General features: G+C 47.6%; 1 protein-coding gene across 10 annotated transcripts in view; it reads left to right on the top strand.

Annotated features, from left to right (window-relative positions):
- PTPRT (protein tyrosine phosphatase receptor type T) overlaps positions 1 to 12603 on the top strand; it is a 944743-nt gene that overhangs the window by 692676 nt on the left and 239464 nt on the right. For all 10 annotated transcript variants that reach the window (XR_012500633.1, XR_012500634.1, XR_012500631.1 and 7 more), the window contains exons 10-11: positions 6390 to 6591; positions 7918 to 8020. Coding sequence is in view for 5 of the 10 variants with exons in the window: in XM_074347294.1 (XP_074203395.1) it covers positions 6390 to 6591; positions 7918 to 8020 (305 nt within the window). In the remaining 5 variants the exon portion in view is untranslated. The remainder of the gene's footprint in view (positions 1 to 6389; positions 6592 to 7917; positions 8021 to 12603) is intronic.

Below are 12603 nucleotides of genomic sequence, written 5' to 3'. Positions count from 1 at the left end.
CTTCAGCAGTTATCACTGTGATATTGCAATGGTAAGTTTCCAGTTCCTTCCAGCATGCCGTTCTCGGACACCTTCCCTTGGCATGTGCCACATTTCACAGTTCTTCTGCTTACTCCCCTTCATGCTGTAGGGCTCAGCTCCAGCATTCTCAGCCCTGGCCGCCCAAATGAATCTCCCGGTGAACTTTAAAAACGTACTGATGCCCAGGCCTTTGCAGCCAAAGCATTCGATTCAGTGAGTCTGGGGTGGGTGCAGGCACTGGTACTTTCTAAAAGGCCCCCAGGGCACATGCTCTGGAGTCTGGGCTGAGGACCACTAGCCTAGTCCAGGGCTCTTGCAGCTTCTCCGGGAGGCCATCTTCACTCTCTCTGGGAGATCTGTGTTCCCAGAGGCCTTGGTTTCCTGCATATCCATCAATGCCTCTGTTGGTCCCCAGGGTCTTCTTCACCGGTGTTTCTCAAGAGCTCAGAACAGAGTCCAGCACAGAATGGGTTCTGGGTGAGCATCTGTTGATGGAGAGATTGATTCAATTTCAATGGAAGCAAAAGCAGTAGCTGTCTGTGCACAAAAGTGGCAAGTCCCTGCACTGCCTCCTGGCTCAACAGTGTTAGAGACCTGGGAACAGCAGCACACATGTTGGTCTTAATCATTTTCCTGCTGTTATTCTAGTCCTCAGCTCTCTAGGAAAAACAAGGGCCCCAGGGCCAAGAAGTTACTGGCGTGTACATTGCGGCCATCTGCACACTCACACGGTTCTTCAGAAGGAATGTGTTCATATTTTATCTCTAAGTTGTCAGCAAACCAAAGAGTCAACGGTACACGTCTAACAAGAGGAGATCACCTTGAACTGGCCTCCTTTTGTATGTTTGCCTTGCAAGTCACAAAGATGGCAAAGACCATGCTATAAACACTTTCTTAGTAGGTCAAACAAAGGGACAAAATATTTTAACCAACTGTTTTGAGTTTAAAAAAAAAAAGCATTTAACACTTTGTTCATTGAACTGACCGTGTTAGTCTTGTTTTACCTGTAGCCTTATTAAAACTACTATCTTGAGACCTCCAGAGTGTGGACTGGAAATCATTTGGAGAAAGTCAGGAGCAGATAGGATGGATAACTTAGGGTGCTAAACTCCCCCTTCCACAAACAGCTTAGGATCAAGACACCACATGTATAGTAGCAAGAGGGGAGGGCACTCAGCTATAGAGGATGCTTCTGGAGCTTCAAGCTGTAGGTGGGCAGCTTGACCCAGTTTACACTATCAACACTGACAACGGGTGCTATTTGGGTTTCTTTAATATGGGGTCATCGGTTTGGGCATGAGCTCTTTGAACAGCCCTCTGGTCCTTCCAGGGCACCCCTGTGTTTTCACAGACTTATCCAAGGTCTTGCTGCATCTTGGGACCCACCATGGTGAAGCCAAGGCAGCAGAGAACACCTCACAAGTGGTGGGTTCCCATCTGTCCTTCCAGCAAACTGCCTGATTGCATGCAGAGCTGTCCTTGCCCTGGCTCACACTTTGACTGTGTCACCTCTCCTGAAGAAAAGGAATAACCATAAAGAACCCACACCAATTTTTTGAGGATGAAATGAGATGATTTTTATGGGAGGCCCCTTCCATGGTGCCTGGCACATGGTGAGTAATCCAAGTGGTGTTTCTGTCACAACTGCATCTTCTGACCACCCGCTGCTGAGTCCTGGCCACGTCCCTCAGCTCTACTGTATCTCGTATCTTCCCTTAACCACCATCCACTATCTCATTCTTGGGACCAGAAGCTTGTTAGCTGCTCTATCAGAAAACGGGACCTCTGTGGTCCAACCCCATACCTGGCCTGTGCCTGGAGCTCAACCTGGGTCAAGCTAAGCACCCTCAAGAAACAAGTAGGTCCTTCTTAATGAGCTCTTTGAGGGAAATCATTTTCCTCTCTTCTCCCTGCCTCGCTTGCCTGCTTTTCGTCAGCCCACAGTAGAAGGGCTGCCTGTCCTTCCCAAGTTGTCCTCTGGTCCATGGCAGCTGGAGCCTTGATGCAAAGGCTAAAGTCACTCATGGACTCCCTGGATCCTTACTCCTGAGCAAAGGGGCTGCCTTCCAGGAGTAAAGAAGCTGTGAGTCATTCTGCAACATAAGTCAAAATAGCAACTGGAATTAGGAGGATTATTTCACCCTTGAAGAACCTAAGGCTCCAGGAGTTTAAGCAGATTGCTCAGGCCCCACACATCTGGTTGGATCGTTCATTTATTCATGCAAGGGGAAGAAATGTGGAATGAAAAACAGATAAGATCTTGCCTGTTGGAGCTTAAAGTCTAGTCCAGGGCTCAGTGGACTCTTCTATACAGGGCCAGAGAGTAAGTATCTTCGACTGTGTGGGCCACAGGGTTGCTGTCACACTGCTGAGTTCTGCCATTGGAGTGAGTCACAGCTGCAGACAATACAGAAAGGATGGTTTGGCTGTGTTGCAATAAAGTTTTATTTACAAAAACAGATGCTGGGCCAGATTTGGCTTTCAGACTTGACTTTATCCGCTTCTGAGCTGATGGAAAAGTGGACTCATCAATGGAGTAAGTGCATGATGAAATGTAAAATTAACGATTCAAAGGAGAGCCGTGTGACTCTCGGAACATGAAACAGGAGGACCTGGGAGTCAGGGGAGGTGCTCGTGAAGTGTGTGATTTTACATGAGATCTAAGGGGGAGGAGTCACTAACCAGGTGAAGGGGAGAATGGGGAAGGAAAAAAGTGTCTAAACTGACAGAATAGCTGGTGCAACAGCCCTGTGGCAAAAGGGACCAGGGCTTGTTCTGGGCACCGAAGGAAAGCCTGGAATGCAAGGCGGAAAAGCAGGAGAGGCCAGCTCATGCTGTGAGCTGCAGGAGACCACTGGGTAAGAATGTGGTCTTAATCCTGAAAACTACGGAAAACCATTGCTCTTTTGATTCTAAGGGGTGATGTGACTGCATTCTCGTCAGGAGGTGCTCACTCTGGCTTCTGGCTGGGGATCCCACTGAGAGCGACCAGAAGAGACTAGGGTGGCCACGGGGGCTTTGTTGCAGCCAGAGCCCCATCCCTGGAGCCCAGGGCTGCTGTCAGCTCAGTGCTCTTTCCCCCACTACCTTCCTATTTTACACTTGCTCTTCTAACACGGCTTCCTCTGTCTCCACTTCCAGATGGCGAATCACGTTGCGGTATGTATGTTATAGTCCCAGCTCCATCCCATTCAGTTTTTCTCACCTTCCTTCTTTCTTTCCCCAGCCTGATCCCCCACTAACTTCATAAAACTTGCAAGTTAAATTTTTCAAAGACTGTTTCTGACAAAGCAGTGGGAATTAGATTTGGCGAAGCCCTTCATAAAAAATTGAAGACGCGCTATATTAACATACATTGATTTATTCATAGTGTTTCATTACAAGTAAGTGAGGACCCTGTAATACCAGGAAAGGTTAGGAGAGCAGGGGAACGCGGTATATTATACTGACAGCTTGGTGGAAATTGAGTTGCTTTTGGATTGAATTTGGAGCGCAGAAAAGGAATTGGCTAGTAAATAAGGCATGAGTTTTACCACCCAGTGTCTGTATATCAATGCAGTTGCCACCAGCCAAGGCAGAGGACAGGGGCAGAATTTCAAAAGGATGCATTTCACTGGTGGCCTGGGCTTAGCAGCCATAGACAGAGCTCTCCGAACATCTCCCTTCTTCTGCCGCTGGGAAAACCTGGAATCCAGCTGCACAGCTGTCCTGTTTGCTCACCACTCTCCAGTCAATAGGCTCAGTTCTCCCAAGCCTTTTCCCATCCCAGGTCTTCTCCCGGTTAGTTCCCTCTGCCTAGAACCTGGACTGCTTCCTCTGCTCGGACCCCGTATCATTCTCAGGTATTAGTTCATTTCTCCCCTGAGATACCTCCCTGAGCACATGGTCTTATTTTGGCCTTTCTCAGATGCAAAGTCTGAGACAAGGATTCGAATACAAGCAGCTCACTAAGAAGTGTGGGAAACACTAGGGAGTGGAGACGAGAAAGGAAGGTAGCCAGCGATGGGTGTGTTTTCCAGCCAGCTGACTCTAGAGGTGAGTGGAGTGGCGTCCCTCAGAGAAATCCCCTGGGATGCTGCAGGGCTATCCTGAGAGAGGAGCCTGGGGAATGGATATTTCAACTGCCATCAGTCCAGTCTCTGGGGGTGAGAATTACCAGCGCTTCCTGTGAGCACCCTTGGAAAAAGCCCTCAAAGAGAGGCAGCTGTTTGCAGTGCTCACCTCTGAGCAGGGCTGGAGTAGGCAGGGTGACCAGAGGGACCGCTGTGCCCAGGCCCACCAGGGACCTGCGGGATGGGGGCCCCCGCCAACTCTGCTTGCAAAGTGCCCAGATTCTTCACTTCTGCACATTCTCCTCCTGGGCTCGCTCTGTTCCAGGCAAAGTTGGGCCTCTTTCCTTGACGTGTGGCATCAATTGCTGTATTGCTCCTGCTTCCTACAGGAGAGACAAGTTACTTCTTCCTCCAGAATGTTTGGTGCCCTAGCTGGAAACAGCAAACTGCTAATTTTTGAAGTAAAGTTGGTGTGTTCCCTTTTCTGCCTGGGTTTGGCCTTCCTGTCAATCATGGGGCATGTTTGACAGAAGATAAAGTGATGCAAGGTGCCGGGGTAATTGACTTACCTCGTTCTAGAGCAAAAGACCGTTGAGGACAGGGCCTCACTTGTGTTCTTTTGCTTGGACCTGGTTACGCTCCGTGCAGGTCTGAGAACACAGGAGTATGTGGGACATGTTGGCGAAGGAGCAAAGAAAGGAGTGAATGCATGAATGTTTTGCTCAGTTAATGAGCTGTGTCTTCAGGCCATGCAGGGTGGTTTGGAGTAAAGAACTCAGGTTTCAGAGCCCAGCACATCTGGGTTTAGTCTCACATCAGTGATAGAAAAGCGAATAACCGTGAGAACGCGTGGTCTGCAGCTGCACGTGGTAGATGCGTGAATCTCACAAACATAACGTTGAGTGAGAGAAGCCAGCAGTAAAGCGTGCCCCCTGGATGACTCCACTTATGCAAAGTTCAAACCAGGCAAAGCCTGTCTGTCTGTTAGAAGTCAGGATAGAGGGTATCCTTGCAGGGGGAGGCGGGAAAGGATTGGACGGGGGCATGAGGGGAAAATCTTGGGTCTGGTAATGTTGTGTCTCTTGATCGGGTGCTGGTTATATGGCCATGTCCTTAGTAAAAATTCATCCAGCAGCATAGTTTTCGGTATGTACATTATACTCTAATAAAACACTTTTAATAGAACAAACTAGATAAAACAAGTAAACAAAAAATCCTGAGTTTGCCTCTTTAACAACTGTATAGCTTAGAAATAGGTACTCAGAGTGTGGTCCATGGGGACCAGTGCCAGGATGCCAGCTCTCTTGTTACTTTCACAGCAGGGCGAGTGCAGGCGTTGAGAGTGAGCACCCAAGAAACCTTTTAGTGCCTTGGCATTGCTGTGACACCCACATGCGTGATCAGTGGATGTACCTCCTTGCACGTCATGCAGGACAGTTTGGTTATTGCCAGACTCCCATGAGGGGTCAAGGGCAATGTGGTCTTTCGAACATTGTGAGTCTGCAGGGAATTGAGAAATGGAAAACTGGTTCTCACCATACATATTTTGAAAAGCACTGATTTAATGCAAATTGTTGAGCCCCAGTTTCTCCATTATTAAAATGAGAATAAATATTCTTTTTGGTGTTTTTTGAGGTGGGTAGGAGAATAAATATTCTGATGTCCCCAAGGTCTGGGGGAAGGCAAGATAACGTACGAGAAAGCACTGGACCAGCACCGTGTGGAGTGGGGGACACGTGGGCTGCATTTGTAACCAGCCTTCGAGATAGTTCTTATCAGGATGCTATACTTGGACACTGCCCTGCAGCCTCACGGTCCAGTGCAGTGGCCACTAGCCACACAGGGTCAATGTGCTATTGAAATGCGGCTAGTCCGAATGGTGATGCACCATTAGGGTAAAATACATACTCGATTTCTAAGACCTAATATGAATAATAGAGTATAAAATATCTCATTACATTTTTCATGTTGATTGCAGGTTGAAATGATAATATTTTGCATATATGGGCTCAACAAAAGATTATTAAAATTAATTTTACTTTATGTTCTTACTTTTTTGTCCTTTTAATGTGACTACTAGGAAATTGAAAATTGTGTGTGTGGCTTAAATTATATTTTTGTTGGGCTGCAGTGCTCCTGAGCATCAACTGTGGAGAGTTCGGAGGCTGGGACCATCTGTAAGGGGGGCGGTAACAGCCGAGTTTGCTGACCGAGCTCACGTGCCTTCTCCTTTCCTTCCCTGATCTTCCTCCAGATGAGCTCCCCACCTGCTTCCTGGGTGAGGCACTGATGTGTTTGTTTGCTGACTTCTTGTAGATCAACTACAAGGCCGTTGGCTCACTGGACCCGAGTGCCGACCTCTCCAGCCAGAGGGGGAAAGTGTTCAAGCTGCGGAATGAAACCCACCACCTCTTCGTGGGTCTGTACCCCGGGACCACCTACTCCTTCACCATCAAGGCTAGCACAGCCAAGGGCTTTGGGCCCCCTGTCACCACCAGAATCGCCACCAAAATTTCAGGTATCTGTCTCAGAAAGGGGAAAGGGAGAAAGTTGGTGGTGTTGGTGGGTTTTTTCATTCCTGATGTTTGTGGGAGTGAAAGAGGGCAGAGTCAACTGTCACCATGTGGTTTTGGAGCAAGGAAGATGCTGAGGTCCCTAGTGGGTCCCTGTTGTCTCATGAAGAAAACCTCATCCATGAACTTCCTAAAGTATAAAAAAAATATGTCAATTAGACTAGGCCAGAGGGAATGCCGAGTGATTCACCAAATAATTTACCTACCACACAGTGGCATTAAATAGTACATTTCCCCATACAAATCAGTTTGTAAAAATGTGATTTATTTTCAGGAGTATTCCTTTTGGCAGTGCAGGACACAGCGCAGGTTCTCATGAAATGTCTGACGAATGAAGGAACAAATGAGTGAATGGCTGTTACAGGGCCATTGTGGTCCAAGATGTCACCTGCCATCAGCAGTAGGGCCCCCTCCCCCCCCACCGACAGCATCAAAGCAGAATTTCACAATGTACATTTTTTTGAAATACCCTTGCCATTCTGGTCTGCATCCATACATGTTTTGCATAGATACAGACCCATGGTGTTTTTTGCAGCTTACTGTTTCCCTGTATCCTTAAACCATAAGCATCTTCCATGTTTTGCCACGTTGCTTTCATTATAATGCTCTGTCAAGTGGATGGACATAATTTAATTAAACATTCCCCAGTGGTTGGATATATTTGGTGCTTCTGTGTTTTTATAAAATAACGCTTCAATAAACATGTTACAGAATAAAGTTTAATTTGTTGACTTGGATTATGACTTTAGGATTAAATTCCAGAAATTGAAATACTGAATAAAAAGAATGTGGGTTTAACAGTTCTTAATACAAACGGCTAAATCACCTTACTAAGGGATCGGATTTAGTCGCACTCCTATCAGAAGGGAGGGTTTCTTGGAAAAAAAAAAAAAGATACGAGGAACTAGTTCATCACTGTTGTAATTTGCATTTTAAATGTGTTTAAGGTTGACTCTGCATTCGCCTCTTTAAGGACTTGTATTTCCTGCACGTATCTGTGTATTTGGTATGGAACTTTTCGACTCATGAGCGTTACTGGCTACATCATTGCCACCCTTGCCCAGACTCTTCTGTACCTTGAAGGCAGGCTGGAACCTACGGGCAGGTTGGAAGTCTCAGGTCCTCTTCTGCAGAAAGTCTGGGATGGCATGTGACTCTCATCCACCCCTTTCTCAATCATCTAGGTGTCTTTACGGGTAGCATCTAGGGGAGGGGATGAGCAGGGTCTGGGACCTGTGCTAAGCTCCCTCCTCTCTCTGTTCTCTGTCCAGCGCCTTCAATGCCTGAATATGACACAGACACCCCGCTGAATGAGACAGACACGACCATCACGGTGATGCTGAAACCCGCCCAGTCTCGGGGAGCCCCCGTCAGGTGAGGAGGGTCTCAACCCGGACTTTGCTGTTTTCCTTCTGTGCACATGCGTGTCTCCCACTGAGTCACGTCACTGGCAAGGCCTGTGGGCAAGACTTCCTGGAGGAAAAGGATCAGCAGCCCCAAGACCAGTTCAGAGGGGCCACTGAGCCAAGAGCCCTCCCTCCCTACCATGGGACCCCGGGACTGGTTGAGAGGGAACATGTTGATGGGGACCTGAAGAGGGCTGAGAGAGACCTTTCTGAAACACACCTATAATAAACTTACTTAGTGGGGTTGGGGGACAGAAACCCAGTATCCTGGCAAGATCACCTCTCCATGACTGACTGCCATTAACAGACAGGTGGACAGATTCACTGAGTTCTGAAAACAACCTGCTAGAGATTATGAAGGGGTTACGACCTCAGTTTATGGTCCAGTTTATGGCCTTGGTGTCCCACAGGAGACTTGAAGTTAGTCATACTGCTGATTTTAATAAGAGACTGCGGGAGTCCAGGAGTGTATTTATGGCCCAGGCAGGGAAAGCTTCTCAGTGGCTCACCTAACCCCGTGCAAGTCCACAGGCTCTTGGTGATCAGGAAGGCAGGCATCTCTTTTAAACAGGCTACACTTTGCACGAGGTCAGTAGCTCCTATGTTGACAGCTGGCTTTTGCTCAGAGCTCAAGCAACTATAGGCCCTGGAAACCAAGCAGAGTGGTGGGTGGAACAGTTTTCAAACTGGCTCAGTTCAGTTCAACAAACACGCATGGAGTATCTTCCCTGTCAGGAATGGAGCAGGGCACAGGGGATGAAAATGATTAATTTATTCATTCACTCAACAAACATTTATTGAGCACGGAGTCAGGCTCCGTTTAAGCGTCTGGAACACACTAGTGAACTAGCTGGGAATAACTCACACTCTAAAGAAGTCCAGTTCTAGTTAGGAGGACAGAGAATTGAAAACATAATCCCAATACGGTGCATGCTTATGGAGATGTGCGTAGGCCAGTATGAGAGCTCCAAGGAGAGAATTCACAGAGGAGGTGACATTGAGCTGTATCTCTTGTATGTTATAACATATACGAGATTTCACCAGAGTGGTAAGAGGGCCTGGCACGGGCAAAGGCATGGAGGAAAGAGGCAGCTGGCTGTCTTGAGGAGCAACCAGGAGTGCTTACATTTGCTTTTGCATAAAGGTCAAGGCAGGAGCCACGTTTGAGAGGCTCAGCCTTGCCTGAGGGGCCTCGGGGAGCCCCTGAATAGCCACATGCAGTGTCTCTTTTATGATCCTAGAAACTGGGAGACCAACCAGGAAGAAGGCTATCAAGATGGTCTCATCACCTATTTTCCAATGTGGGGTCTGACTCTACCCAGAAATTACAGGCAGTGGAGCAGATGGAATCACCTGCCAGCAATTTGGCTTTTCCCATTTATTCTGTAGATTTTGAACGATGTTCTATCCTAAGTCAGGTGGGTCTTCAGGCCTTCAGACAGGTGTGTGTAGTGTGTGTGGGCACCTGAACCAAGAACTTTTGCCGTATATTCTACACGTAGGTTGTTCCAGGACTGTCCTACCTGTGGTGATGGTGGCTCTTACGTCAAATAGAGTCATTGAGTTACTGTGTTTCTTCCTGTTACTCTTACGCAACATTGTCATTTACTTCTCTCTGCGCACTGAGACATTATTATCCTCACTTTCAGATGAACAGACTGAGGCTTAGATGGGCTCGAGGGCACACAGACAGGAGGAAAGCTGAGTCTGAATGCAGGTCTTCCAGGTGCCTGAACACATGTTCTGTCTTGGCCACCGATGTCTTCCTCCCCTTCACAGCTCTTACCTCCTTCAAACAGCAGCACCCGGCGTGTGTCAGTGTTTTAGGAAGCTTCCCAGGTGGCAAAATCTGGCCCACAAAAGAGAAGCCTAGTGAACACTGCCCAAATTAGCAGCTGACCCAGGATCCTAGGCCAGATCTGCCCTAAAACCCACGACCTTTAGGTCGTAGATCCAGGTGTCACCTCTCAGGCCTGAAGGGCTGTCAGAAAAGGGACCCGATCAGCGGCATCCTGCTGTGTGGCTTCCTGGTGAATGTGGCTTCAGTCTGGTTCCTCCCAGTCTCCTGGCCACTGTGTGACACAGTGGAAAGGATGTGAGTTCAGTGGCAGTGAACGTGGTTCAGATCCTACTCTGAAGCTGCCGTGTGACCTTGGGCAAGATACTAAATCGCTCTGAACCTCAGGTTCCCTTCTGGAATGCATATACAGGAGCTATTTCCCCAAAGGGGAGGAAGGTGTAGACATGAGGCAGAGCAAGGCTGGCCATCAGGGAGTTAGTGCCTTCATCAGCTCTGCTTCTTCTCTGTGGAACCTGGGCAGCTCTGTTAAAAACAGATTTTGAAAATCTGCTCCATGCCAGGGTCACAGGGTTGCCCAATCCTTCCTGTTCAAATTTCCAAAGCCATTCAAGACTCTGATTTCACGGTGGGGAAAGAAGGGCTTTGCTTTTTCTTTAAGAGCCCCTAACTTCTTTTCAGCACAAAGCTTCAGAAAACCTTTTTTTTTTTTTTCCTGAATTGTACTGAGAAATAAGTAATCTGGGTCCTATCCAGTGCCAGGAATAAAGTTAATTTTCACACAGAGGATCAGGGACCCCTCCTCAGGATGAATCAGGTCTGTGATCCCCTGAAAACTCATCAAAGTCAGCTGAACCCAAATGCGAGGCATCATCACCATGTTTAATTGGGCAGCTACTATCATCCAAGATCCCTGTTTGAAATGGGGAAACTAAAGTTCAAGGTCACAAATACGAAAATGAATAAATGTATGTATATGCATGACTGGAATATTGTGCTGTACACCACAGATAGATACATTGTAACTGACTGTACTTCAATAAAAAAAAATTAAGTTCAAGGGCACAAAATAAGTAAGTGATGAAGCCAGGACTCATACCCAGGACTGTCTGACTCCAGAGACCAGAGACCAAGCAGTCTTCTGAGCAGCCCAAACCAATGTTTGCACACTTGTTTAAGAAGCTCATGCATCCTAAGACCGCAGTAAATTAGGAGACAGGAATGGAAATGTCCCAGTAACAGTAAGAAATGACAGCTGGCAGGGCGTGAAAAACAGTACAGCTCTACAAAACTGACACCAGTACTCAAGAAATGAGGTGGTCCACATGCTTCAGCTCCTCACAGCCACGGGCATTCATTTGTTTTTCTTGGTTCACCCAAAAAATGTATCATTAGATTGCATGTCTTCAAGTGATAAGAGCCTGCTAGCTTGCATTTAATGAGCCTGCACCTGCTGTGTGCCTGTCGCTCTACAAAACTATCTGCATCCTCACAATGTTGCAAATAAGACTCTCCCCATTGTGCAGATATGGAAACTGAGATGCACAGAAGCTAAATGAATTGACCCAAGCCATGACACGAGCAGATGGTGCAGGCAGAATTTAAACCCAGTTCAGCTGACCCTAAGCCAACACTCGCTTCACTCTAGCCACACCACCTCCCTGGGAGAAAGTCATACATGATGTATTTTGCTGACATTTCCATCAGAAAAAAAAAATTGAAAGTGTCACCGCTTGAAGGGGCAGTGCCTGGTGTCTGGAAAAGCCTGGCTGCTTTTCTTCTCAAAGCTCTGGATCACAGAGAGTGTGTATATAGTCAGTTTCTGGAATTATTTTCAGACTGTTGCTTGGACATTTGCCAAGAAGGGAAGAGACTAATCAGTGCCGCCCAGCAAGACTTTCAGGACAAGTGTGATGACAACAGGGTAGGATCACAGTAGATTTCAGTTACCTTAACCCTTTTCCACCTTGAACTCTGGGCACTAGACGGCCCCTATGGGAGGCAGTTGACCATTAAGTCATTTTTAATGAGCACTTGCTATGTCCCAGGGGCCGAGTGAAGCAGTGAGGATATAGCAGGAAACAAGATAGGCATGCACGCCTGTTTTCTTGAGGCTTATCAGCCAGTAAGTGTGCATGTGAATAAGGCAGGGAGGTAAGGCATTAAGCAATTAAGAAACAGAATAATGAAACTGGCAAAACAAGATAATATGAAGCCAGTAGGATCAGTGACTGTACTGACGGAGAGAAGGAGTAGACAGGCTGGAGAGATGAGCACAGCCCAGGCAAGAGGACCGACTTGGAATCCTGCAGGTCGGGGGAGCGGGAGCCTTGAGAAAACAACGGAGTCACCCTATGACTGCAGGACTCAGAGAACTCACCGGGTGCACCCGGTCAAGGGTGCCAGGAATCGTGTTTTATAGTTGATAGTTTCTTGCATTTCATTGTAGCATCATACCCAGTGAGTAAGCTAGGCGGGAAATACCATCTCCATTTCCAAGAGGAGAAGCTGAAGCCTAAGATGTTACGTGATTGGCCCGAGGTCACAGAGCTCATTACACACAGAGCCAGTGCATGGACCTAGCTTTCTGCCTCTGAGTTCGTGGCTTCCCCAGGAAGTTCCGACTTCTCCGTGCCTGGGATGTCAAGTGATGTCTGGGTGACCTTTTGGTGGGGGTGCCATGGTGTGAACCTCCATCAGCTAGGGAGTGAGGGGTAGACCAGACACTTCTGGGTTGTGTGGGCCCGGCCTAT

The sequence above is a fragment of the Camelus bactrianus genome, chromosome 19 (genome assembly GCF_048773025.1).
Source record: "Camelus bactrianus isolate YW-2024 breed Bactrian camel chromosome 19, ASM4877302v1, whole genome shotgun sequence".
In the NCBI taxonomy this organism is placed as follows: Eukaryota; Metazoa; Chordata; class Mammalia; order Artiodactyla; family Camelidae; genus Camelus; species Camelus bactrianus.
This window is presented reverse-complemented; position numbering and strand designations above follow the sequence as displayed.